At 43.2% G+C, this 26444-nt stretch overlaps 1 protein-coding gene across 1 annotated transcript in view; it reads left to right on the forward strand.

Moving 5' to 3' along the window:
• LOC143987809 (pantetheinase-like) overlaps positions 1-17819 on the forward strand; it is a 29234-nt gene extending 11415 nt beyond the window's left edge. Inside the window, exons 3-7 of the mRNA XM_077486855.1 lie at positions 8386-8578; positions 8823-9114; positions 11942-12312; positions 13465-13635; positions 17567-17819. Of these exons, the coding sequence (XP_077342981.1) occupies positions 8386-8578; positions 8823-9114; positions 11942-12312; positions 13465-13635; positions 17567-17725 (1186 nt within the window). The 3' untranslated portion in view covers positions 17726-17819. The remainder of the gene's footprint in view (positions 1-8385; positions 8579-8822; positions 9115-11941; positions 12313-13464; positions 13636-17566) is intronic.
• Positions 17820-26444: the final 8625 nt, after the last annotated feature.

The raw sequence follows: 26444 nt of genomic DNA on the forward strand, positions 1-26444 counted from the left end.
CTCCCTCCTCATTGGCTAAGACAGCAGTGAGAGCCATTGGCAGGCCTTGTATGTGCAGAACAGTGGCTTTTTAATTTCTGCCTAGTAACACTAGTCATCGTTTTTTAAATCCCATCCATAACAGTACTTGCATGTTCTCCTTGTGCATACGTGGGTTTCCTCCCACACTTGAAGGACATGTTGGTTAAGCTGATGCTTAATTGGCTCCTGTCTAAATGGCCATAGTATATGTACAATGCTGTGAAAAAATATTTGCCCCCTTTCTGTTATTATATATTTTGCATATTTGTCATACTTAAATAACTCAGAGCATGAAACAAATTTTATTATTACACAAAGATAACCCAAGTATATACAAAATGCAGTTTTTAAATGATGGTTTCATTTATTAAGGCAAAAAAGCTGTCCAAACCTGCCTGTCTTTATGTGAAAAAGTAATTGCCCCCCTAAACCTAATAATTGGTTGCGCCATCCTTGGTGGCAACAACAGCAATCATTTGTGATGACTGGCAATGAGTCTTTCACATTGCTGTGGAGCAATTTTGGCCCACTATTCTTTGCAGAATTGTTTTAATTCAGCCACATTGGAGGGTTTTCCAGCATGAATGGCCTGTGTAAGGTCATGATACAGCATCTCAATTGGATTTAAAGTGGTTGTAAACCCTTACAACACACTTTGACCTACAGGTAATCCTGGATTAAGGCTTACCTGTAGGTCCAAGAAATATCTCCTAAACCTATACGGTTTAGGAGATATTTTCCCTAAGACAGGCACCGCTGTCTACGGTGCATGCGCCGTAGACAGCGGCGCGCAGGCGCACTGAGCGCAGCATTTCCAACGACGGAGCTGCCGCGCGTGTTGGCTCCCGCATGCGCGGGAGTGACGTCATCGGGGCTTTGCCGAATGACAGCGGAGGAGCTGCGAGACCCCACCAAGAAGATGGATGCGCCGGACTACAGGGGACAGTGGTGACTTCGCTGGCTCCTGTGTCAGGTAAGTGACACATAATGGACTACTATGTGATGCATAGTGTTCCATTATGCTTTGCCTTTGCAGGGAATGAAAGAGGAAGTAAACCCATCAGGGTTTACTTCCTGTTTAAGTCCGGGCTTTGACTAGGCCACTCCAAAACCTATATTTTGCTTTGTTTGAACCAATTGGAGGTGGACTTACTGTTATGTTTCGGATCATTGTCCTGCCGCATAACCCAAGTGCACTTGAGCTTGAAGTCACAAACTAACGACCGGACATTCTACTTTAGGATTTTCTGGTAGAGCTCAGAACTCATGGTTCCATCAATTATGGTAAGTCGTCCAGGTCCTGAGGCTGCAAAGCAGCCCCAGACCATCACACAACCACCACCATGTCTGACTGTTGATATGATGTTCTTGTTATGAAATGCTGTATTAGTTTTATGGCAGATGTAACTGGACGCACACCTTCCAAAAAGTTAAATTTTTGTCTCATCAGTCCACAGAATATTTACCTAAAAGTCTTGGGGATAATCGAGATGTTTTTTGGTAATGCGAGATGAACCTTTGTGTTCTTTTTGGTCAGTAGTGGCTTTGGCCTTGAAACTCTCCCATGGATGCCATTTTTGCCCAGTCTCTTTCTTATTGTCGAATTGCAAGTGAGGCCTGCAGTTAATTTAGATGTTGTTCTGGGTTCTTTTCTGACCTCCTGGATGAGTTGTTGTCATGCTCTTGGAGTAATTTTTGTAGGCTAGCCACTCCTGTGAAGGTTCATCACTGTTCTAAGTTATCTCCATTTGTGGATAATGGTTCTCCCGTGGTTCACTGGAGTTCCAAAGCCTTATAAATGGCTTTGAAACCCTTCCTAGACTGATACACGTACATTACTTTATTTATAATCTGTTCTTGAATTTTTTTACATTGTGGCATGATGTGTGGCTTTTTGTGGTCTGCTACCGTGCGTCAGACAGCTTCTATTTATGTGATTTATTGATTCTGGCAGTAAACAGGCCTGGGTGTGGCAAGTGAAATTTAACTCAGCTTTCCAAAAAACTGTGGTTAATCACAGTTCATTCATGATTCAGCATGGGAGGGGGCAATTACTTTTTCACATAGGGCCAGGCAGGTTTGAGAAGTTTTTTTTTCCTTAACCATTTCAGCCCTGGACCATTTGGCTGGCCAAAGACCAGAGCACTTTTTTGAGATTTGGCACTGCGTCGCTTTAACTGACAATTGCGCGGTCTAGCAACGTGGCTCTTTGGGTGGTATTTGATCACCTCTGCGGTTTTTATTTTTTGCACTATAAAGAAAAATAGAGTGACAATTTTTTTTAAAAACGCATTATTTTTTACTTCATCATCTTGGATTTACTCCGGTTATCTTTGTGTAATATTAAAATTTGTTTGATGATCTGAATCAGGAAGGGTGCAAATACTTTTTCACAGTATGTATGAATGTGAGTTAGGAACCAGCCACTTCATATATTAGTGTATATATATATATATATATATATATATATATATATATATATATATATATATATATATATAAAACATTTCTCGTCAGGAAGTGTTGATACCCATTAATGATCCTGATATCATTCTTCGGTGCTGGTGATGCCCTTTCTTGTAATAGTGATTCATGTGGCTAAATGGTTGCCCGATGACTTTTACAAGGAGTAATAGGGCCCCTCGACCATGCTGCGCGCTGCTGTTTCTGGGCTCTACCATCCCACCGGGGAACCTGGAGCCACTGTAGGCCATTGTACTGGATGACCATAGAGATGAAGGAAGGATTTCCATTACCTGACTGTCTCTATGATATTTGAAACAGGAGCAACAAGAAATATATCACTTCCAGGTTTCGGCTGTTTGCAAGCTGCTACCAGCTAGTAAAGCAGGCTATCAAACTGGTCTCTAATAGACCTCAGATTTCTCAGTAAAGAGTACCTGTTACTGCCCACTCAATCACAAGGGATATTGTTAATCCCTTTGATAGCAATACAGTTGATAAAAAAAATAAAAATAAAAACACAGTGTCAAAAAATAAATGTAAATAAAATAAATAATAACAAAAAAAAATGTAAGCACACCTGTCACTTCATGCGTACACGTACTTAGATCGCTATGTATACAGTAATTGCACAACACATATAAGGTATTGTTGTGAACATGAAAAAAAAAAAAAAGCACCAGACCTCCTGTTTACCTCTAAACTGATAAAGGCTCCTGAAGCATCACCTATGGATAATTGAATGTACTGTAGTTTGTCTCCATTCCATGGGCATGCACGATTTTAAAGCCTGACATGTTAGATAACTACTTACTCAGCATATAATTATCTTTTATAATTTACAAAAACAGTTGGGTATCATATTGTGTTTTTGTGCACTAGACCACCAAGCTATAAACGTATGTCATGTTTGACGTTAAATACTGGGGTTATGGCTGCAGCTAGATGCCATAACCCCCCAGTATCTTTTTTTTTCATTAGGCAGACAGCTTTCCGATAAAAGTAATCCCAGTGGCGGATTTTTATAGGCGGCAGGGCACTTTTATAGGCCCCCCCTGTCACTTCCCGGTCATTTTCAAGCTTACCAGAGACATCTGTTAAGCTCAGAAACTATCTGATGCAGCCATTTGCTGGGCAAGAAGTCGAGGGAGGGCAAGATAGTCCCACTCGGCTCTATGCCCTCTGACATCACTTCTGGTTCTTGGGCATAAACAAAGGATTTTGTTTTTCCTTAAAGTCAAAACTTTTTCTTTTCTTTTGTTTTTAAAGGTACATGAGAGATCTGGGGTCTTTTTGACCCTAGATCTCTCAATAAAGAAGAACTGTCCTGCTTATTTCTATTACAAGGGATATTTACATACCTTGCAATATGAACAAAAGTGATAAAAAAATAAAATAAAATAAAGGGACAGTGTCCCATCCCTCTATCCTCCCATCCTTATGTAAGTCGCGCCTCATGTGTAAATGGTGTTCAACCACACATGTGAGGTGTCGTTGCAGTCATTCTAGTGTAAGACCTCATCTGTAAATCTAAACAGGTAATCTGTAAAAAATGTTAAAGCTGCGGCTATGGAGATTTTTTTAGGTACTGTAGTTTGTCGCCATTCCACGAGAGTGTGCAGTTTTAAAGCACGACATGTTAGGTATCTGTTTACTTGGCGTAATATTATCTTTCACATTATACAAAAAAATTAGGGTAGCTATTGTACTTTGTTATTTTTATTTTTGTATTCATTAACCACTTGCCGACCAGCACACGACGATGTACGTCGACAGAATGGCATGGGCAGGCAAATGTGCGTACATGTACGTCCCTTTAAATTTGCCGCCCTGCCATTGGGAGCGCGCCGCTGGCGGCGTGCTCCCGCGCTGGTCGGGACCCCCGTGAGTCCGGTCGCGGGACCCGCGGACTCGATCGCCGTTGGCATCCCCGCGATCGTCTCACGGAGCGGCTAGATGAAGAAGTGCCGTTGTAAACAACATTTCTCCATTCTGCCTAGCAACTAGTGATGCTGATCTCTGCTGCATGTGATTGGAGCAGAGATCAGTGTTCACTAAATGAAAGTCCAACCCCCCCACAGTTAGTAACACACCCCTAGGAACACTTACACTGCCACCCACTGGTTAACCCCTTCACTGCCAGTGTCATTTACACAGGAATCACTGCATTTATATAGCAGTGATTACTGTATAAATGACAATGGTCCCAAAAATGTGTCAAAAATGTCCGATGGGTCCCCCACAATGTCGCAGTCACAATAAAAATCGCTGATCGCCGCCATTACTAGTAAAAAAAAAATAATAAAAAATTATTAATAAAAATGCTATAAAACTATTCCTATTTTGTAAACGCTATAACTTTTGCGCAAACCAATCAATAATCGCTTATTGCGATTTTTTTTACCAAAAATATGTAGAAGAATATGTATCGGCCTAAACTGAGGGAAAAAAATGTTTTTTTTATATATTTTTGGGGGATATTTATCATAACAAAAACAAAAAGTTAAAAATAATGCGTTTTTTTCAAAATTGACGCTCTATTTTTGTTTATAGCAAAATAAAAACCGAAGGGGTGATCAAATACCACCAAAAGAAATCTCTATTTGTGGGAAAAAAAGGACGTCAATTTTGTTTGGGAGCCACGTCGCACGACTGCGTAATTGTCAGTTAAAGCGACGCAGTGCCGAATCGCAAAAAGTGGTCTGGTCTTTGACCAGCAAATTGGTCCGGTCTGAAAGTGGTTAAAGTGCATTTTTTTCCAAAACAATTGCATTTAAAAGACTGCTGCGCAAATACAATATGACCTAAAATATTGCAACAACCGCCATTTTTTTTCTTTAGGGTCTCTGCTAAAAATATATATATATATATATTTAGGGATTCTAAGTAATTTTTTTAGCAAAAATTACTGGATTTAACTAGTAAGCAACAAATGTCAGAAAAAGGCTGGGTTAGCAAGTGGTTAAAGTGTATTTTTTCCTGAAAATTTGTGTTTGATAAATCACTGTGCAAATATGGTGTGACATGTCATTTATATGTATGCTTCTTTTTTTTTTTTCTTTTTTTCTTAATAGTTTATAGTAGTGACTGAGCCTGGGTATGCCCATTAGGCTGTTTTGTTTTGTATTTACCTTGAAAATGAAAAAAATTTAATAAAAATTGCAGCTATCACAATTTTATTTTCCATGGTCTTTGCTTTCAGAAAATATATAATATTTGGGGATTCTTAGTAATTTTTTGTAGCAAAAAATGCAGGTTTTAGAATGAACCTGGTTTCGAAGTGGTTAAATTGTAAGTTTCTTGAGGGCAGGGACTTATTGTAAATATATGTAAAGCACTGCTTAAATTTCCATGTGTAAATACCCGTAATAAATGTGCAGGCACTGCTTTACGCTTACAGTTTAAAGTGGTATTAAACCCCAAGCCAAATAAGTATTGCAGCTTATCTATACTTAAGCCCCATACACACTATAAGATTATCTGCTGAGTTTTTCCTCAAGATTTACCAAAACCATGTAGTAGAAGAGCCTCCCTGATTGCATACACATTGAAACTCCTAAGGTTTGTCCTCATATTATATGGTTTTGGTAAATCTGAAGGAAAAAGTCAGCAGATAATCTGATAAGTGTGTATGGGGCTTAAGATGTGGCTATATTAGTTTTCTTCTTTTTTTTGTTTTTTTCCCTCTGTTTTCACTGTGTGATCTAGTCAGTAACACACCTCCTGTCTTAGCCCTTGTACACACGGTCGGACATTCCGACAACAAAATCCGTCTGATTTTGTCCGAAACGTGTGTTGCATACACACGGTCGGAAAATCCAATCGTAAATAACGTGATGATGTTATTTCATTATGACGGGACTACGTTCAGGCTAGTAGCCAATAGCTTTGGTCTAGGAATTTGATCTGAGCATGCGTGGCATTTTGTCCGATCGGAAATTCTCTACACACAATCGGACAAAGTCCGATCGGATCATGTTGTCAGAAAGTTTTATAGCCCAGCTCTAAACAGTCTAATGGAGCCCACACACAGTTGGATTATCCGGCAACACGGTCCGAGGGCTTAGAGTTCCCCCACCGTGGATGAAGGATCACAGGGGTCAGCAGCACTGGAAATTGGGGGGGGGGAGGTGTTATACTAACAGATTTAGATACACTAACACATTGAAGCCAAATTCCAGCAAAACAGTTACATCAGTTTTTTTTTTCCCTTTTGGGATAAAGGTTTTACATTAATAAATAAAAATTGTTCTTTGTAAGCACCTCTGCCAGAGGTAAATGGTTTGCCTCAACCCTGCAAGTGATGTACCTGCAAGAGAGCTTGTTCTTTTGAAAAACAACAGACTTACTGGCTGGATCATACGATGAAAGTAAAAGAAAGAAAAGCCTAAACAATAAATCTAATGCAGCCATCACATTTAAGAATTGGTAAGCTGCAATATAACAAATATTTGCTTGTGGGTTTAACCACTTGCCGCCCGCCCTATAGGCAATTGACGGTGGCAAAGTGGTTGCATAATCCTGATCGGACGTCATATGACGTGATCAGGATTATGAGTCGCTGCACGCCACCCGGGGGCGCGCATCGCGGCGATCGTTGTTGCGGGGTGTCAGTCTGACACCCGGCAACTACGATCTCGGTAAAGAGTCTCCGACGGAGACTCTTTACCACGTGATCAGCCGTGTCCAATCACGGCTGATCACAGTGTAAATAGGAAGAGCCGGTGATCGGCTTTTCCTCACTCGCGTCTGTCAGACGCGAGAGGAGGAGAGCCGATCGGCTGCTCCTCTGACGGGGGGGGGGGGTCTGTGCTGATCGATTATCAGCACAGCCCCCCCGAGGATGCCCACACTGGACCACCAGGGACGCCACCAGACCACCAGGGATGCCCAGCAAAAGGTAATCCTCCCTAGACCACCAGGGATGCCAGTCAGTGCCACAATGGATGCCAATCAGTGCCCATAATGGATGCCAATCAGTGCCCACAATGGGCATCACTGATTGGCATGCATTATTGTTTGGCACTGATTGGCATCCATTAGTACAGTATAACAATACAATGCCATCTATGAGTGCCCACCTGTGCCGCCTATGAGTGCCCACCTGTGCCGCCTATCAGTGCCCACCCATGCCCATCTGTGCCGCCTATCCGTGCCCATCTGTGCCGCCTATCCATGCCCATCTGTGCCACCCATCCATGCCAATCCATGCCAGCTATCAGTGCCAATTTGTGCCACCTATCAGTGCCCATCCGTGTCGCTCATCAGTGCCACCCATCAGTGCCACCTATCAGTGCCCATCAGTGCCACCTATCAGTGCCACATATCTGTGTCCATCAATGCCACCTCATCAGTGCCACTTCATTGGTGCCACATCATTGGTGCCCATCAGTGCCGCCTTATCAGTGCCCATCAGTGTAGCCCCATCAGTGCCCATCAGAAAAAAACGTACTTATTTACAAAGTTTTGAAACGGAAACAAAAAAAAACATTTCTTTTCAAAATATTCGGTATTTTTTTATTTGTAGCGCAAAAAATAAAAACCGTAGAGGTGATCAAATACCACCAAAAGAAAGCTCTATTTGTGGGAAAAAAATGATAAAAATTTCATTTGGGTACAGTGTAGCATGACCGCACAATTGTCATTCAAAGTGCGACAGCGCTGAAAGCTCAAAATTGGTCTGGGCAGGAAGGTGTTTAAGTGCCCGGTATTGAAGTGGTTAATATTGCTTTAATTCTGTAACCAACCTGCACATTTGTTGTTACTGATAGGTGTAAAACATTCAACTGATCAATGCTGTACATAAGGCAAATAAGACCAAAGACTGAACTAAACAACCGTGCAATCAAAAGTATAGTATTAAAGTTTATATACTCATTAAAGTCTTATTTGTTTGTGTAGGTATGGTCGAGCACCAGTGCAGACAAGGTTGAGCTGTATGGCTAAACACAACTCTATATACGTGGTTGCAAACTTTGGAGACAAAAAGTTGTGTAATGCCTCTGATGCTGGATGCCCAGATGATGGTCAGTATAATTATAACACTGCTGTTGTGTACGACTCTCAAGGAAAATTAGTAGCACGTTACCACAAGGTATGTAGTTTCACTTCATTGCTATTATTATTATTGCTTTTTTTTATGTATTGGTCCATCCAGTCAGATTGTTCATGCCAAATCTGATACCCTTTTGGTTTAATTAAAATAATATTGCTCTTTTAGCATGAGCTGTACTAACGGTACCAACTTTCAGTATAGTGTTTATTGTCTAACCTGAATAATTTAGTTTCATTTTGCATTTGTTTTATCGGTATTGATGTATTTTTTTTATAATTTGCAGTATAACTTGTTCCTTGGAGAAAAGCAGTTCAACGCGCCCAGTAAACCTGAGCTTGTGACATTTGACACACCTTTTGGAAAATTTGGCATTTTTATTTGCTTTGATCTGCTATTTTATAACCCAGCTGTTGCTCTGGTTGTTGAGCACAATGTAGACACTATTCTTTTCCCTACTGCATGGATGAACCTTCTCCCTCATCTGACCGCTGTGGAATTTCACTCTGCATGGGCCATGGGAATGGGTGTTAATCTGCTGTCTTCAAATACCCATAATACTAGCATGAGGATGACAGGTAAGCAGCAATAAGTATTTCACTTAGGCCTCATTCACACCTTGGTGTTTTTGGAATGTGAACAGAAACAGATGAAAAATGTGCATCATGCTTTTGGTGCCTTCACGGCACTCCAAACATTGGTAGCAGCTGCGTGGCAAAACGCATGAGGCTCACTGCAAAAAAAAGTGCAGGTGCTACTTTGGTGCATTTGTCCCACAGTCCGGTGTATCCCTCGATACCATCTCACAAAGTTAAGAGGTATGCAAATGATTAGTCACCATTATTGCCTGTGATCGCCCTGCAACTGATCTTTCTACTACTAGTAACTAGGGATGCGTTCAGGCTTGTTCGCATGGAACCCGTGCAGAGCCTGCCAGGAATTCGGCGCAGCGCTGCGCTAATCACAGGCAGTGAGACATTGCCCGATCTCCGCAGCCACACATTGGGGCAATGTCTCACTGCCTGTGATTAGCGCAGCGCTGCGCCGACTTCCTGGTGGGCTCTGCACGTGTTCCATGCGAACACGCCTGAGCTCATCCCTACTAGTAACTTACCATGCCTTGTTCTACACTGTGTCCCTGTGTGGAGGCAGCCATTTTGGTAGAAACATGGCTTTGCTTCCTCATTTCAGAGTCTGGAGGCAGCCATCTTGATAGAGACATGACTTTGCTTCCTCATTTCAATGTCTCCAGCAAGGAGAACTGTAAAAGCACAGTGGTGACATCACCAAATCTCACTCCATATCTCCTTGGCCTGGCATTCAGAGACATCAATGCCTTAGAACTCACACTACCAAAATACAGCTATAAGGCTGTAGGCGCACTCACTTACCAGGATGTGCTCTGCTATTTCCATGAGGTTTTAAATTTTTCAGTGTACTGTATAGGCACAATTAACATTTTAAATTGTCCCTTTGTAGCACTACTCCCAAAGAAACTGCTTGGCAATTATGGATTCTATGTTTTGTGCCTAGTCTCCAAAAAACAATCTCAGCCCCTCTGGTATACTTGATTGAATGAAAATCACTGCATGCACATATAAGGATATGAGTATAGATACATTTAATCTGGCTGTAGGCTACTACCAGAAAATAGACATAAGATCGATTGGTGGTAGATGAACTCAATTTATTGATACAGGTCAAAATAGCTAAATTTGCACACAGTCTGCTAGACAGAGTAAAAGTTGGGGTGAGCGAGGAATTTCACACAGAGCCCGCAGCTGCACCTCTCCTCTGTTACAGTACAGTAACTCTGCCATAATTTTCAGCGTGGGGGTGAAGTGGGTGGAAAAACACAGTTGGTGGCAGCACTAGGCTACACCTTTAAAAGAGCAATTATTTACTTTTTATATCCAGATCCAATTTATAACAAAACTGAAACTTTCCCTTCTGTGCCATTTCCAATGCAGGGCGTGCCTCCTTTTGCTAGACTGAGACAGCCCAAAGATGACTTCAACAATGCAGGAGCTTCTCTGTGGTCAGGAGTTCTAGCAAGATTTTTGCAGTCCTTGCAATATGTTGACAAATGCATTAGCTGACCTGGCATGAAAAATCCATTCTTGGCATCCAACAGATACCAGGAATGAAGTCATGGAACTACAGTTCCATTTTAAAGTGAACCTTTTCTGAAAAGAAGCACAAAATCTGCTTTGCATATGTCCTCCTTACATAATGAACTTAATGGCTTCTATGACCGGGTCACTGGCCTGGAATAAGTATGCAGTTCAGGAAAGTCAGAATGAATCAAGAACTACTACAAGCTGGGAGTTTGTTCCAGGCCAGTGACTGAAAGTACTGATATAAGTGGGTGCAGATAGGGTTATTATTAAAATAAATAAAAATCAGCCAAAGGCCAAACACTGCGCTATAAAAAGGATATAAATATCCAAAAAATATAAATAAATAAATCGGTAGAGCAGCCAGCACTTCGGTTTTTAGAATACAAGAAAACCCCTAAATCAGTGACAAATAAAAAATAAGTGCAGGGTCGTTAAGTGATAAAACAATAGTGAAGGGAAAAATTTACATAAATAATAATACATCAAGGAATATGCCAGATTAATAGCACAAACTCTGCTTAAATATAATATATTTGCACACTAGAATTAAGCATATATAATAAGCATCAACAAAATTATTATTTAAAGTGACTAAAATTATCTGGTGAATAAATGCTAAAAGTGAAAACTAAGGCAATAATTTTATATCGCGCTATATTTCAACTTTCTTGTAAGTGTGATCTATTTATTTTTATTAAATTCTTTATTTAAATACTAAATCTCCTCCTGTCCCCCTCAGTCTAGCAACTGCGAAGGCCTAGCCCACAGTTTCTTGTCTCAGTAAAGCTGCCTGCAGGGGCAGCAACTTCAAGAGACTCCAGAACCATTCCTGGAGGGAAAAGAACATCCTAGTAAAGCTTCCAAAACATTTATCAACTCCCCAGCCACCTTCTGCATGCCTCCTTCCAGGGATTGGCTGGGGTATGATAAACATTCATACTGAGCGTTTAAATCTCCCTGCTCGATACGCTGGAAACTTCTTTCAGAGGCAACTGTAAGGAATCAAACCCTAAGCGCAGGAGACCCTGAACAGATGAAAACAATCACTGCTCTACTTACTACAGTAGAGTCAAAGTCTAAATTGAACTAGAGGAGAGCGCTATATACCTAACAGATTTTTGTTATATTGCATGTTATTTGAGACGATAAAAACTGTATTGTGAATGGGAAAGTCCATTGTATAATCTGTATTTTAATTCTGTTTTAGTTTGTATTTCCTTCTAGAAAAACGGGCACATTTCCCAGCAATTCTCAAACAAATCAATTTATTGTTTCCTGTTTTCAGGCAGTGGAATCTTTTCCCCAGATAAAGTTGTGCCATACTTCTATAATATGGAAAATGAGGAAGGTAAACTGCTTATCTCTGAACTCAGCTCCCATCCACGGAAATCTGCAACATACTCCCCTACCAAATGGAACTTGCATGCCTCTATGATTCAGAATTATCCTCCTGGCAGCAATGTTTTTAATGGATACCTCTTTTCTGATAACTACACTTTCACGGAGCTTACAGACTTACAAGGGAAATATACGGTTTGTCAAAACCAACTGTGCTGTCATTTAGAATTTAAAATGGCAGACAAACGTGAGGGTGAGATTTACGTATTAGGTGTTTTCGATGGTCTACATTTAGTTGAAGGAGAATACTATCTACAGGTAATATAACTGTAGTTACGTTTTTTTTTGTGATAATGTTTGCCGAGTGTGCTCAAAGTAAATAATTTTGCCTTTACTAATAAACTGGTCAACATAAAATAGCAATCAAACTTGAATTCAAAATAGGAAACTGCTACAGTCTGAACTCAGTGTCTTTAAATACTTAAAGTGGAAGTAAACCCTTCTATCGTTTTCAGTCAAGGAAGCCGCCATCTTGGCTTCTAATAATTCTTCAACTGCCATAATGCTGCACATGTTAGCAGTTATGACACCAGCCATTAGATGGTTTGAAACTTTGGTTGAGAGCACACCCAATGTGAACGTTAGCATTTACGGCATGCATGGAATATAAGTGTTTTTTGAAACTGGGTTTACTCACGCTTTAATGTATAACTTCAAAAACTTTTTTTTCTCTGGAGTGGTTAGACTGGTGAAAGACTAATGCCCCATACACACTATCAGATTTTCCGCAGATTTTTTACTTCAGGTTTACCAAAACCATGTAGTACAAGGGCCTGCCTGATTGTATACACATTGAAACTCCTAAGGTTTGACCTCATATTATATGGTTTTGGTAAAACTGAAGAAAAAACTCAGCAGAAAAACTGATAGTGTGCATGGGGCTTAAAACTCTTTTTGGCTTCTTTTTGCTGTTTATGATTTTGTTGAGGAGATTTCTTTCCAATTCCTATCCCAGTAACAATATAGCCCAAAGTGGAATTGAAGGAAGCTCTCCATAGGGATACATACAACAATAAAATACTAAAAGGGGTTTAATCCTTCTCCTATGCAATAAAAAAAACAAGCGTGGACAAGTTTGCTTCAGAGCAGAAAATAAACGCAAAACTGCTCTGCCCTAACTGTAACCTTATCTCTGTAACCTTATCTCTCTCTGGATTCAGTAGGCCATTCTATGCTATGTGAAGAATGACTCTACCTCTATATACATTAGTTTGATGATTATTTATACCTTCTGGATGACAGGCACATTGTTTCATCATGGGGACAGCTGTATTTACATCTGCTGATACACATATATATGCTACATATATATCATATTTGCTCCATAACATTTTATAATCAGTTACTAATAACACAACTTTGTAAGTATTTTAAAGAGAAGCCTTATATATTATGACTTGTGTTATCCAGGTATGCACATTATTGAAGTGTCAAAGCACAGATATTGCATCATGTGGAGAATCTGTTGAGGAAGCTTCTACTAGATTTGAATCATTTTCTCTCAGTGGGAATTTCTCCACTTCCTATGTCTTCCCAGAAGTTTTGTTGACTCAAATTAATTTGGCTCCTGACCTGTTTCAGGTTTGTAACTGTATATACTGTATAGTTTTGTTTTACTTGTTTTATGTGTGATTTGGACACAATATCCTGAAATAAGAAGGAATCTCACATGTTATGTGATGCAATAGAAATAGGACATGTAAATACCTTCTGTGCTAAGAAAGCTCTAGTGTGCCAAACAATTGTTTAGCGGTGGGATTGTTGGTTCCTTTCATCTCTTCTTACCTAAACCTTCTAGGTTTTACTACAGTTTGCAGTTTAGACCTTGCAGCATTAGGGTTATTAGTTTGAGTGTCAACCATAACAACCTGCATTGAATTTGCATATTTTCCTATGTTAGCTTGGGTTTCCTCCTAAATTCCAAAGACATTTTTTGGTGGATTAATTGGTTCCCATCCAAATTGGCCCTAGTATGTGTATTTTTGCGTATGAGGTAGGGACCATACTTTGTAAGTTCCTTGAGGGCAGAGACAGATGTTTATGTACAATATATGTAAAGTACTGCATAAATTGATCATGATATATCAATACCTGTAATACTGGGTGCTTCCCCAAAGATACAGTTTCCTCCAGTCTGGAACCAGGAACAAGGTATTATAGTTGAGCACCCAAGAACTAGAGGACACTAGCTTAGGTGCAAACTGGAACTCACTTTATTGTAAACTCACACAGAATATATAGCACACAAGATCAGGTAAGAGCCTGATCACATTACTCTAACAATGCAAACTGTAAACAGTAGTCTCATTTGCACATCTAAGGAACAGCCGAAAGCTAACAGTGATCTAATTAATAACCAGTTGCCTAGGCGACTCAGGTCACTAACCAACCAGACAATGCTTTCATTAATCATTGATTCCACCTCACCTCGGACTGTCCAGCACCAGTCTACAATAGTCTGAGACAAAGCTCTTACAACGTTCCAGCAGTCTGAAAAAGTGAAATTCATTTATCTTCATAGATTTCTTGAGGGACATTTTTGATAAATATTTCTGTCCCAAGTGGAGGGGCTCCAACTCAGTCTGCAGGGGGGCCACCATATTTCTCTGACCATTAACCTGTATAATTACACCTTTCAATTCACTCTAGATGATAAACGTTATTCTCCTTATTCAGTTTAAATTAATCCAAGCCTCTTTTCAATCAAATAATTGTATTTATTTATTTTTTCAATCTCAGCCTCACTCTTAGTGTTCATCACATTGTTGTACATCATTAGATAATCTACTTTTTCATGGGATTAGAGGCTGAACTGAGCTCCTTACCATGCTCTGATTGGAAGAAGCAGACAAAATCCCCAGCTTTCTCCATGGGCCATAATCGGTGGGTTGGAAGCTTGCCCCTAGTCCCCTCCAAAAGCCTCTGTCCCAGTTTGGTCTGCCACACTGTAGATAGGAATAAAGTAACGGTTACAGCATTTAGGTGACTATAGTTACTTAAAAGACTTGGTTCAGGTCATTATTGGCTGACACCAGCTGGCCCTTGAAGTAAAAAAAAATGTGTAATGCCAGGTAATCGCTGTTGCATTTTTGAAAGAAAACCAGTTGTTTAATGGTTTACCCCCTGCTTATAATTCTTTTAGAATAGAAGGCCTAGGCTTTTAAGTTTTCAGTACAATGCATTTTATGCTGTGCAGATGCCTGTTGCCAGGTTTGCTCACAGGTAGGTGAGGGGGTCTCTCACATATTCTGCTTCAGCAATAAGTACCTGATTGGCTAAGCTCTGCTTCTCCGTCTTTAAGATGAGCACATTATTGTTCAACCTCCCAGGGGTGTATTCTTTATAGGAGTAAAGTATACAAGTCAATACATCAGCGGTATCAAAGAAAGTAGGCCTTGGAAGTAAGAGCAATGTCCTCTGTGAACAAGTAAAATCAAAAGGAGTTACATTTCCATAATGTTAGAGGGGGGCTTGTAAGGAGTAGTAGGTGCCATGGTGGGGTGCAGTTGGTTGTCATATCCTCCATGTTTGGCTCCTTGTTGGGCTCAAAGCAAGGGTCACATGAGAGTCCTACCCCTGGGGGACGGGGGGTTATTTTGGGCTATGCTGGACACTTTTGAAAAGGGTCACTGCCTTACACAGGGTACCATTAATGAAACTGGCTGATCTCTAATAAACATGATGTTACTGTACATCGCCACAGTCACCTTGCCCTCTCCACCTGTCCAGCATATCACCGCTACCTCACTCCCAGTAACGGTATGGGGTCCTGCCGTGCACCTAGAGTGGACTCCATACATGCACTTCACTTAACTCTTTCTCTTCTGTACCTGTGTACAAGTTGAGAGCCCCGGCAGTGCAGTTCTGCTCCCATTGCTACAGGAGACGGATAGCTGCTGAAGGAGTGTCAACAACATCTCCCTCGCTACAAGAGGGTAGCTCACCTGGCACATGTACATGCTTACGACAGGCTGCTAGAGAGGCCTTCAGTACCCATGGTAACCACTTGCATCCTCACACTGCTTAAACTCTTATACCATTATCTTCATACCCCGATGTGATGATTGACCCGAGCTACCTGCAACTATATGTGTTGGTTACTTGCATTACACCCCTTTAGTAACTTCAGAACAGGCAAAAGCAAAGTTTCAAAAGCTTTATATGAGTAAATTACCATAGTGACATAGATAGTCTGGAATAAAGTGCAAACATTTCCATAACATCCCTAGTCACTAACTTGTGGCTGGTTGGCAGTGAAAACTCCAACCTCAGCATATTACTCCCAATCCAGACTCAAGCCCTACCTAAACAAACCGGCCAGAATGGAACCAACAGAACAGCAACAAGAATCCACTTGGCAGCAGCCCTAGGGTCTGGGTCTCTGTCCTTATAGCACACAGGGGGTCGGGCATAAGAAAATCCTGTCAAGAAAAACTCAGGAAGCACAATTAACTCTCAACTCGTTAACCACTACCTGCCTAAAGACAGAGTCAGTCCCCATTGCAATGAAAGACTGAGTAGGAATTATGCACAGCTTCCAACTGTCCATAATTTTTGCAGAAATGTCTCTGATTTGGCACTAACTCTGTCCCTCTTTTCTCCCCATTCGTCCCTCCTTTTCTCATTTTGGTCTAATCTATATAGATGCATATAAATGCACTATTTATCTTTCAAAAAGTGTTTGCCAGAGGTAAACCTTTCATTCAAATTCTTAATTGCTGCATTTGTAATTTTCAGAAGCCAGTATAAAGGAATAGTAGTGGTAAAAAGAGCACGTGTGGGTTTAACTGATATTTTTTTTTGTATAATTCTCTTTTAAGGGGTGTGTCCTCTGTTCCATCTCAAAAATTTGGGAGGCATGATTATGTGAATGTAGCCCAGGCATTGACATTTTGAAGTAGGGGAAGGGTGGAATGGATTACAAAGGCATAGTCTATACTAGATAACGTGGAGTGGTTGCTGGAATGAAAGGAGAATTGATGGGAGCCAGAGTGAAGCCATCTCCATGCATCTACTAAGCCCAGTAAGGCCAGAGGTAAAGCAAAAGGGGTAGGTCTACACAGAATTGCATAAAGCAACTGTAGTATGGTCAAAAGTAGTACAAAGACCCAGAGAAAGAGAATGCAATTTGCGGCAGGAAGATAGGTATGACAGATGATGAATGTGGAGCTCCGATACTCTTTTTGTTCTGGTGACAGTTTTTAACGTTCACCAGAACAAAACAGAAATTTAATCTTCCACCTCTTTCCTCTATATTGGAGTTTCCACAACCTATCCAGTAATGAATCAATACATTTTAAAAAATTGATTTCGTCACACTTTAACTTGTGAAACTTTACATATGGTTGTGGTGGGTAATAGCAATATGCACATTATCACTGATCATTTTAAAGTTAGACTGCGTTCAGTCACACATTGCCAATGCAATATTTGGGCAACATACAGTATACCTGCTCATTTCTATATGGTAATATTTTAACGTAATTATTGTTATTACATTGTTTTCATTCAGGTTTTAAATGATGGACGGCTTATTAGTAAAAATGGTATTTCTTCTCATCCCCTGCTAAGTGCAACTCTGTTTGGAAGATGGTATGAACAAGACCCACCTGAAAAGTTAAAGAAAGTAAAAAATGATACACATTCAAGAACTATGCTGCTTAATGAGTAGAATTGTTTGCATTTTTGTTATGTTCACCTTTAAAGTCACTTTAAAGTATTTGAACGAGAACCTTTATACAATAAAGAATGTATGCTTCAATATATCATTACTGGTAGTTATGTTAATGCGCATGTAGCGCTATCCCCATAGGGGCCTCTGAAAATGTGTCCAGGTTTTTCTTTTCCAGTGATTGCCCTGCCCTGCACACATTCAGTCACTCCTTGGCTCAATGATCAGTATAGGGTTGTTCCTTTTGGTGTTCTTATTTTTCTCTCTCACAGCAGTTTGTACTCACAAAATGTCCTTGGAAAGTTGGTTGCCTCCTTTGAACATCCATGTAACACCCTTTTTCCTGTGATACCAGACTAGATCTTCAGGTTGCACACCTAAGGCCTCATGAATAGCAAGCATTTGGCAGGGTTTGCTAAGGGGGCAGCCAACCCCCCTAGGCTATGTTCCTCTCCTACAGGAAAAAACCTGGAAGCTCTGTGTCTTTATACATACGAAACGGAATGAAACAAAACACGTTTTTTGACAGCACCCATGTCTAACAGAGTCAGCTGATGTCAGGCCCATTCTGGATCTAAAAAATCTAAATTGGTTCCTAAAAATTCGCTCACTTCGAAAGGAGCCGATCAGGTCAGTGGTCTCCATCCTACAAGGTGGAGAACTTCTGGCGTCCATCGACATCAGGGACGCATATCTGCATGTCCCTATATTTACCGCTCACCAAAGGTTTCTGCGATTTGAAGTGGAACAACGGCACTTTCAGTTTGTGGCCTTACCCTTCGGGCTAGCCACAGCACCACGGGTATTCACAAAAATACTGGCCCCACCTCTAGCCAGGTTGAGGGCACAGGGAATAACAGTGTTGGCGTACCTAGATGATCTATTATTAATAGGCCAGTCAGTGACACGCTTAAGGCAAAGCGTACGCATTGCAACCAGTTACCTGGAAAAGTCTTCATTGGATCCTTAACCTAGAGAAGTCTTCCTAAAGTGGAACTTCCACTCATCGGAACCCTCCCCCCCCCCTCCGGTGCCACAATTGGCACCTTTCAGGGGGGAGTGGTACAGATACCCATATAATACAGGTATCTGCACCCACTTCCGGGCATAGATAGCCGCAGAATCTGCGGGTATTTATGCCACTTCCTGCGGGGCCCCCACTGTCTGCTGGGAATCACATGCATCCCAGAGACAGCAGGGACCATCCTTATTGCGCAGCGCGACTCGCACATGCAAAGTAGGGAACCGGGAAGTGAAGCCGCAAATCTTCACTTCCTGATAACCATACCCAAGATGACGGCGGCAGTAGAGTAAGATTCCCCCTATTCAAGTTAAGGCTCACTCTACCAGAGCGGTTAGTGTTTCTTGGGCAGTGAGTCACCTGGCCTCCTTTGCTCAGATCTGCAAGGCCGCAACTTGGTCTTCGAAGGAATGAGGATATCGCCTTCAGGCGCAGTGTGCTGCAGGCAGCAGTATAAGTCCTCAAGGTCTGGGGGTGCCTTACAGGTTGTGTCTCCCTCCCCTCAAGTAGCATTGCTATGGGACATCCCACTAAGTAAATACTTAAGGCTCTGTGTCCTATGATGTACGATAAAGAAAATAGGATTTTTATAACAGCTTAACTGTAAAATCCTTTTCTTGGAGTACATCATAGGACACAAGTCCAAGAGGAGAGCGGTTGCCCGTAGCAATGTCTGTGATTCCAAGTCTGCAGACTGGGTGAGAAAGACTGATTATGTGACTGTGCACGCAGGAGTGGAAGTGACCCCAAATGGGAGATCTCCTGTTTGTGCTAAAAATGACTTGCCTTGCTGCAGTGCCCTGTTCAGTGGGGAGGCAAGTGTTAAAGTTATGTAGTACTGACTTCCGAAAGAGCGGCTGATTTGATTTGGGCCTGCACTCTAGTAACAAAAACTCCACTAACTTGCCTCAGTCCCCTTGACACAGCTGTAGTGCAATATAATATATCCCAATATACCTGTATTGTCCTCTCAGGATCCACTGGCTCCACCTGCTGGGAGAAAACAATACTCCACACAACGAGGTACTTAACCAAAGTATATTTTACTATATATATTTGCAAATAGGTGATTACCACAATTGTACTGGCATCCAACATAGACTGACAGAACAATGAACTTTGGTAAAACAGTTAAAAACAAAATATATATATACATATATGGGAGCTCCCCCTACTTTTGTTGCTATGCGTGAGATCTCATTTAAAGTACTCAGTCTTTATCTTCTGATCTTCGCTAGCAATGGTAACTCCATATAAATTTGTAATCCAAGGTTAAAACTGAATTAACCCTTTCATGACTAAGCCTATTTTTGGAATTTGGTGTTTACAAGTTAAAATCCATATTTTTTGCTAGAAAATTACTTGGAACCCCCAAACATTATATATATTTTTTTAGCAGAGACTCTAGAGAATAAAACGGCGATTGTTGCAATATTTTACGTCACACGGTATTTGCGCAGCGGTGTTTTAAACGCAACTTTTTGAGAAAAGGGACACTTTCATGAATAAAAAAAAAACAAAACAGTAAAATTAGCCCAATTTTTTGCGTAATATGAAAGATAATGTTACGCCGAGTAAATAGATACCAAACATGTCACACTTTATAATTGCGCGCACTTGTAGATTGACGACAAAGTACGGTACCTAAAAATCTCAATAGGCGACGCTTTAATTTTTTTTTACAGTTACCAGATTAGCGTTACAGAGGAGGTCTAGTGCTAGAATTATTGCTCTCGCTCTGACGATCGCGGCGATACCTCACATGTGTGATTTGAACACAGTTTACATATGCGGGCGCGACTTCCGTATGCGTTTTCTTTGCTTCGCGAGCTCGCGGGGACGGCGGGCGCTTTAAAAAAAGTTTTTATTTTTTTATTTATTTTATTTATTTTAAAATGACTAAATTGTTTTAAAAAAAAAAAAAAAAATGTGATCACTTTTATTGCTGTCACAAGGACTGTAAACATCCCTTGTGACAGTAATAGGTGGTGACAGGTCCTCTTTATGGAGGGATCGGGGGGTCTAAAAGACCCCCCACCCCTCCTTTACACTTCAATGTATTCAGATCGCTGAAAACGGCGATTCTGAATACCGGATATTTTTTTAAAACCGGCGCCATTGGCAGCCGAGTAAACGGGAAGTGACGTCATGACGTCGCTTCCGTGTTTACGATGAGGAGACTGGAATGAAGCCGATTGCGGCTTCGTTCCAGTTCCTCCCCAGCAGCCGGAGGCGTCGAATCACGAATCGGTGCTCCCGATCAAGCGGGAGCACCGGTAACAGCGGCGGGAGGCGGCGGGAGGGGGGGACGTCCCCTCCCGCTCCTCCGGCATAACAGCCGAGCGGCTTTTAGCCGCATCGGTTGTTATGCCTGGATAGCCAATCGCCTGCTGCAAAAAACGGTACTGGGATGATGCCTGCAGGTGCGGGCATCATCCCGGTATAACCCCCGGAAGCCGAGTACGCATATCTGCGTGCGCTCGGCGGGAAAGGGTTAAGGATGAGCCTAGTGTTACTTCCACAAATATAATACAGTACTTGAAGTATAATAGTAAGTAGGCCTTATGCCTGCCTAGCATCAGTTGCTATACTCCTCCTCCATGGGATTAAGTATCCCAGCGAGGCCTGTAAATAAGTATAACTAGGTGTGAAGTTTAGAAAATGGTGGGTAGCAACCCGCTCACCAACTGGATCGGAACCTTGGTATGGTAACTGGTCCGGTCGTTGCAGCTTGCTTTTGCGTCAGCCGGCTCCATCACTCCGTCCCATTCCAACAGGTGGACCTGGTCTTCCGATGCTCAAATGAGTGTCTCTGGATCCTCTCAATCCGATCTCTGAGTCACTGGCACTTCAGGTCACTCACAAAACTGAGCAGGGTTGCGCTCTGCACAGGCAATAGGTCGTTTCCTCCGGAAGGCCTCTGTACAAGTCCTCACAGGCAGGCCATGCGTTCCCAAGAGAGCTAAAATGGCCGCTCAGGGTCCTTTTATCTCCTACCCAGCATGCAATGCCAGAGAGGGTGTCCATGGGTAGTGATGGACGAACTTCCGACAGGACGTTTCGCGAACGCGAACCGCGAACGTGACCAAAAGTTTGCGGACCCAATTGACTTTAATGGCAGGCGAACCTTAAAAAGCTCCAGGTCATATTTTCAGCCACAAAATACTTACTAGCAGTGCACACATAGTCCCACAACATGGACACTGACATAACAAAAGTATTAAGTGAATCTGGGATCGACAACGACAAGCATTCTTTTTTTATCTGTGAAATTTTGACAATTCAGGAGCGCATGAAGGCCATGGAGGAGAGGCAAGGTCAGGCCAGGCTATGAAGGGGGTGCAGGAGATGATCAGTGCCACAGTCAGGGCAGCGTAGTCTTATGCCAGTGTCCCAGTGTGCCAGCCTGTGCTTGAGCCCCTCCCTCTGCCTGGCCCTTACCCCCACCTATGCAGGGCTCCACTGCGGTGGTCCGGAGGTGCCAGTCCAGTGCTGATCCTCAGCCATGGTGCTGGCACTGCCTGCTGATTGGCTTCTCCAGTGCTATCTCCCTCACTGTCTGAAACCAGCAAAGCGATAGAGACTGAGCACTGTCACCAGCACCGTGATAGAGACTGAGCATTGACACCAGCACCGGGATAGAAAGCACTGACACCATCACCAAGATAGAGAGCACTGACACCAGCACCATGATAGAGAGCACTGACACCAGCACTGTGACAGAGAGCACTGACACCAGCACTGTGACAGAGAGCACTGACACCAGCACCATGATAGAGAGCACTGACACCAGCACCATGATAGAGAGCACTGACACCAGCACTGTGATAGAGAGCACTGACACCAGCACCATGGTAGAGAGCACTGACACCAGCACGGTGATAGAGAGCACTGACACCAGCACCATGATAGAGAGCACTGAGACCACACCAGCACCGAGATAGAGAGCACTGACACCAGCACCGTGATAGAGAGCACTGACACCAGCACCGTGATAGAGAGCACTGAGACCACACCAGCACCGAGATAGAGAGCACTGACACCAGCACCGTGATAGAGAGCACTGAGACCACACCAGCACCGAGATAGAGAGCACTGACACCGGCACCGTGATAGAGAGCACTGAGACCACATCAACACCGAGATAGAGAGCACTGACACCAGCACCGTGAAAGAGAGCACTGACACCAGCACCGTGAGAGCACTGACACCAGCACCGAGATAGAGAGCACTGACACCACACCAGCATCGAGATAGAGAGAGAGCACTGACACCAGCACCGAGATAGAGAGAGAGCACTGACACCAGCACTGTGATAGAGAGCACTGACAGCAAACCAGCACCGAGATAGAGAGCACTGACAGCAGCACTGATACCAGCAACTTGCTGCGGGACCCAAAAATATGACACCGCTCAACCTCTTCAAACAGGAGGGTACAGGCATATAGTAAGGTGTGCTTTTTTTGTACAAGGAAGTGAGTCAAAGGTAGAAAAAAGGTCTGTGTGCTCGATTAAATAAATCGTTTATAGAGTTATGCATATACATGGTCTACTGGTCACATGTGTTGAATTCCTCCGAGATCCATGCCTCATTCATTTATATAAATGCGAGGTAGTCAACACTGTCGTGAGCTAGGCGAGTGCGCTTACCGGTCACGATTCCCCCTGAATGTCCTATCGGACAGGACACTGGACGAAGGGGCAAGCCAACAGTTCCATTGCAAATTGGGCAAGCTCTGGCCAGAGGTCAAGCCTGCCCACCCAGTAGTCTAGGGGTTCATCACTTCTCAGAGTGTCTACATCGGCCGTTAACCCGATGTAGTCGGACACCTGTCGGTATAGGCGTTCCCTGATGCTGGATCCGGATGAGACCTGTCGATGGGTCGGCTGAAAGAATGATCTCATATCAGAATTCACCAACACATCTTCAAACCGCCCTCTTCTTGCAGGCGCTGTTGGATTGGTACCCGCAACTCTTTCTCTGGGAGTGGGAATTCCTCCTCTGCCAGCGCACGCAAAAGCAGAATGCAGCATTTCTCGAAGCAAGGCTTGTAAGTGCTCCATTCTGACAACCCTCTGTGATGGTGGTAACATTTCCGCCATTTTGTGTTTGTACCGGGAGTCTAAGTACATTGCTCCCCAGTACTGGTCCTTGACCTTTATGCTTTTTATACGGGGGTCCCTGTTAAAACACTGGAGCATGAAGACCCCCATTTGCACTAAACTGGAAGCGGTGTGGTGGCCTGGCTCCTGCTCATCATCCAGGACAATGTCATCCTCCTCGTTCTCCTCTCCCCTTCCACGGACAACAGGGATCCCAGAAAGGTTTAAAGCATGCTCTTCTTGCTCCTCCTCATCCGCCCCGACACCATACTCCTCTGACTCCTCTTCAGATTCCTGTTGTTGACTAGTCTCAGATAGAGTAGCCCCCCCCCCCGGGAATTCATCCAGCATTGCGACTTCCTCATCTTCCTACTCCTGCACCTGGTGATCTCATCAAATGGCTGCAGAAGTCTGCATGCGTTGCGCATGAGCAGTCACTGGCGCAGTGAAAAAAAAAAACAAGCTCTCCAGAACCTGTTCTGCTGCAGAGTTCCTACAGGTGCACATTTCTGCTGGAGCAGCCTATCAAGCATATAGAAGGTTGAGTCTGGCGATCGCAAATAAGACGTCTGACCGGCAGATTGTGTCGCCGCTGAATGTCAGCAAGGCGAGCCATGGCCATGTAGATCTTCTGAAATGGGCTGAGATTTTCCTTGCCTGCCGCAAGATGTCCTGGACCCCAGGGTATTTGACAACGAATCGCTGCACTACCAAGTTTAAGACATGTGCCATGCATGGCACGTGTGTAATTTTGCCTTGTTTCAATGCGCTAAGCAGTTTGGCACCGTTGTCACACACCACTTTACCAACTGTCAAATTGAGCGGTGTTAGCCACTGATCTGCCTGTGAACGCAAGCCCAGTGTGGCTCTTGGCTTCCAGGCACAAAAGACGCAGCACAGCATGGCAACGTCTCACCTGGCATGTCGAATAGGTTCTGGGGATCTTGGGCGGCGCAGCGGAAAGAGACGCTAGCAGTGGAAAAGGAGGAGTCAGTCGAGGAGGAGAGGGATGATGGAGTAGGAGGAGGAGAAGAAGAGGCAGGCCTGCATGCAATCCGTGGCAGTAAAACCAAATCTACACGGGTGCCACGGGTTACATGCTTGACGGCCGTCAGAAGGTTCACCCAGTGGGCAGTAAAAGTGATATACCTTCCCTGCCCGTGTTTGCTAGACCACGTGTCTGTGGTCAGATGTATCTTGGCACCGACACTGTGTGCCAGAGATACATTCACTTGCCGCTGAACATGGCCATATAGCTCTGGGATGCCCTTCTGTGAGAAATACTTCCTTCCTGGGACCTTCCATTGTGGTGTTCCAATGGCCACAAATTTTTGAAAGGCCTCCGAATCCACCAGTTTATATGGCAGTAGTTGGTGGGCTATCAGTTCTGACAAGCCAGCCGTCAACCGTTAGGCAAGAGGGTTATCCTGCGTCATAATTTTTTTTTACGCTCGAACATTTGGCCCACGGAAGCTTGCCTTTTTCCAGAAAAACATGAGGACAGCATGATGGAAGGTGGAGTGGAGGACAATTGTGAGGAGAGAGGAGAAGGAGAAGTAGAAGATGAGGCTGGATGGTGAGAGCCTGGAGTGTGGCTTTGTGGGTTCCGTTGCTCCCACTGGGCTCTGTGATGGCAGCTCATGTGCCTTTTTAAGGCGGTCATCCCTAGGTGAGTGTTGGGCTTACTGCGACTTATGTGCTGACTGCAAAGGCTGCAGATGGCAACACTATTGTCAGCAGCGGACATGTTAAAAAAAGACCACACTGCGGAGCCATGTGCTGGCGTCCTGGGAGCGCTAGATGTGACCGTACATGGTTGATGCCTCGCTCCTGATACATTAGCAGTCTGCTTTGTCCCTCCTGTGCAATCTAAGTTCTTCTTGCTTCTTCTCCCTATTTGCTGGTCCATATCTCCCTCTGAACTCCCCTCCTCTTCCTCTCTTGTGGGCACCCACCTGACATCACTAGACACGTCATCATCAATGTCACCTTCCCCACCGCTATAATTAGAGATCTCAGAGTAGGCAGCAACACCGGAGACCAACCTCCTCCTTGGGCTGATCTGGGTACTGTCATCAGACTGCTGAGTGGTGGTTGTTGCTACCTCCTCTTCCTAATCCAATGCCAAGGGTGGCTGCGCATCTGCAATGTCTTGTGATGGATCGGAAAATAATTCCTGTGACTCAAACGGAGGGTATATGGTGGTGGTGTTGGTAGTAGTGTCTTTGGGGGTGCACACAGCAGAGAGTGAAGAAGAGGGTGCAGATCAAGAGGATGAGGAGGGTGCAGAAGAGTAAGGCTGAGTGAGCCACTCAACCAAGTCTGATGTGTCCTTTGACGTAATCGCACGCACCTTCTGCAATTTGCCACTTAGGCTCAAGCCTGTTGCTTTTGCCCTACCCCTACCACCCCTGCGGAAGGGCCTGCCTCTTCCTCTGCCTGTAATTTTTTTAATGACCCTATGACAAAAGTCTCTAGAGAAGTGCAGTATGTATGTGGAAGAAGGTATATAACACCCTGCTTCAATCTGTCGTTTTTGGGGGCCACTGGTCTATCACACCAGTTATAATACTTTTTTTTTGTGGTATCGCTGCA

Source organism: Lithobates pipiens, unplaced genomic scaffold (genome assembly GCF_037356315.1).
Source record: "Lithobates pipiens isolate NorthernLeopardFrog02 unplaced genomic scaffold, aLitPip1_a1.2 Scaffold_18, whole genome shotgun sequence".
Taxonomy (NCBI): Eukaryota; Metazoa; Chordata; class Amphibia; order Anura; family Ranidae; genus Lithobates; species Lithobates pipiens.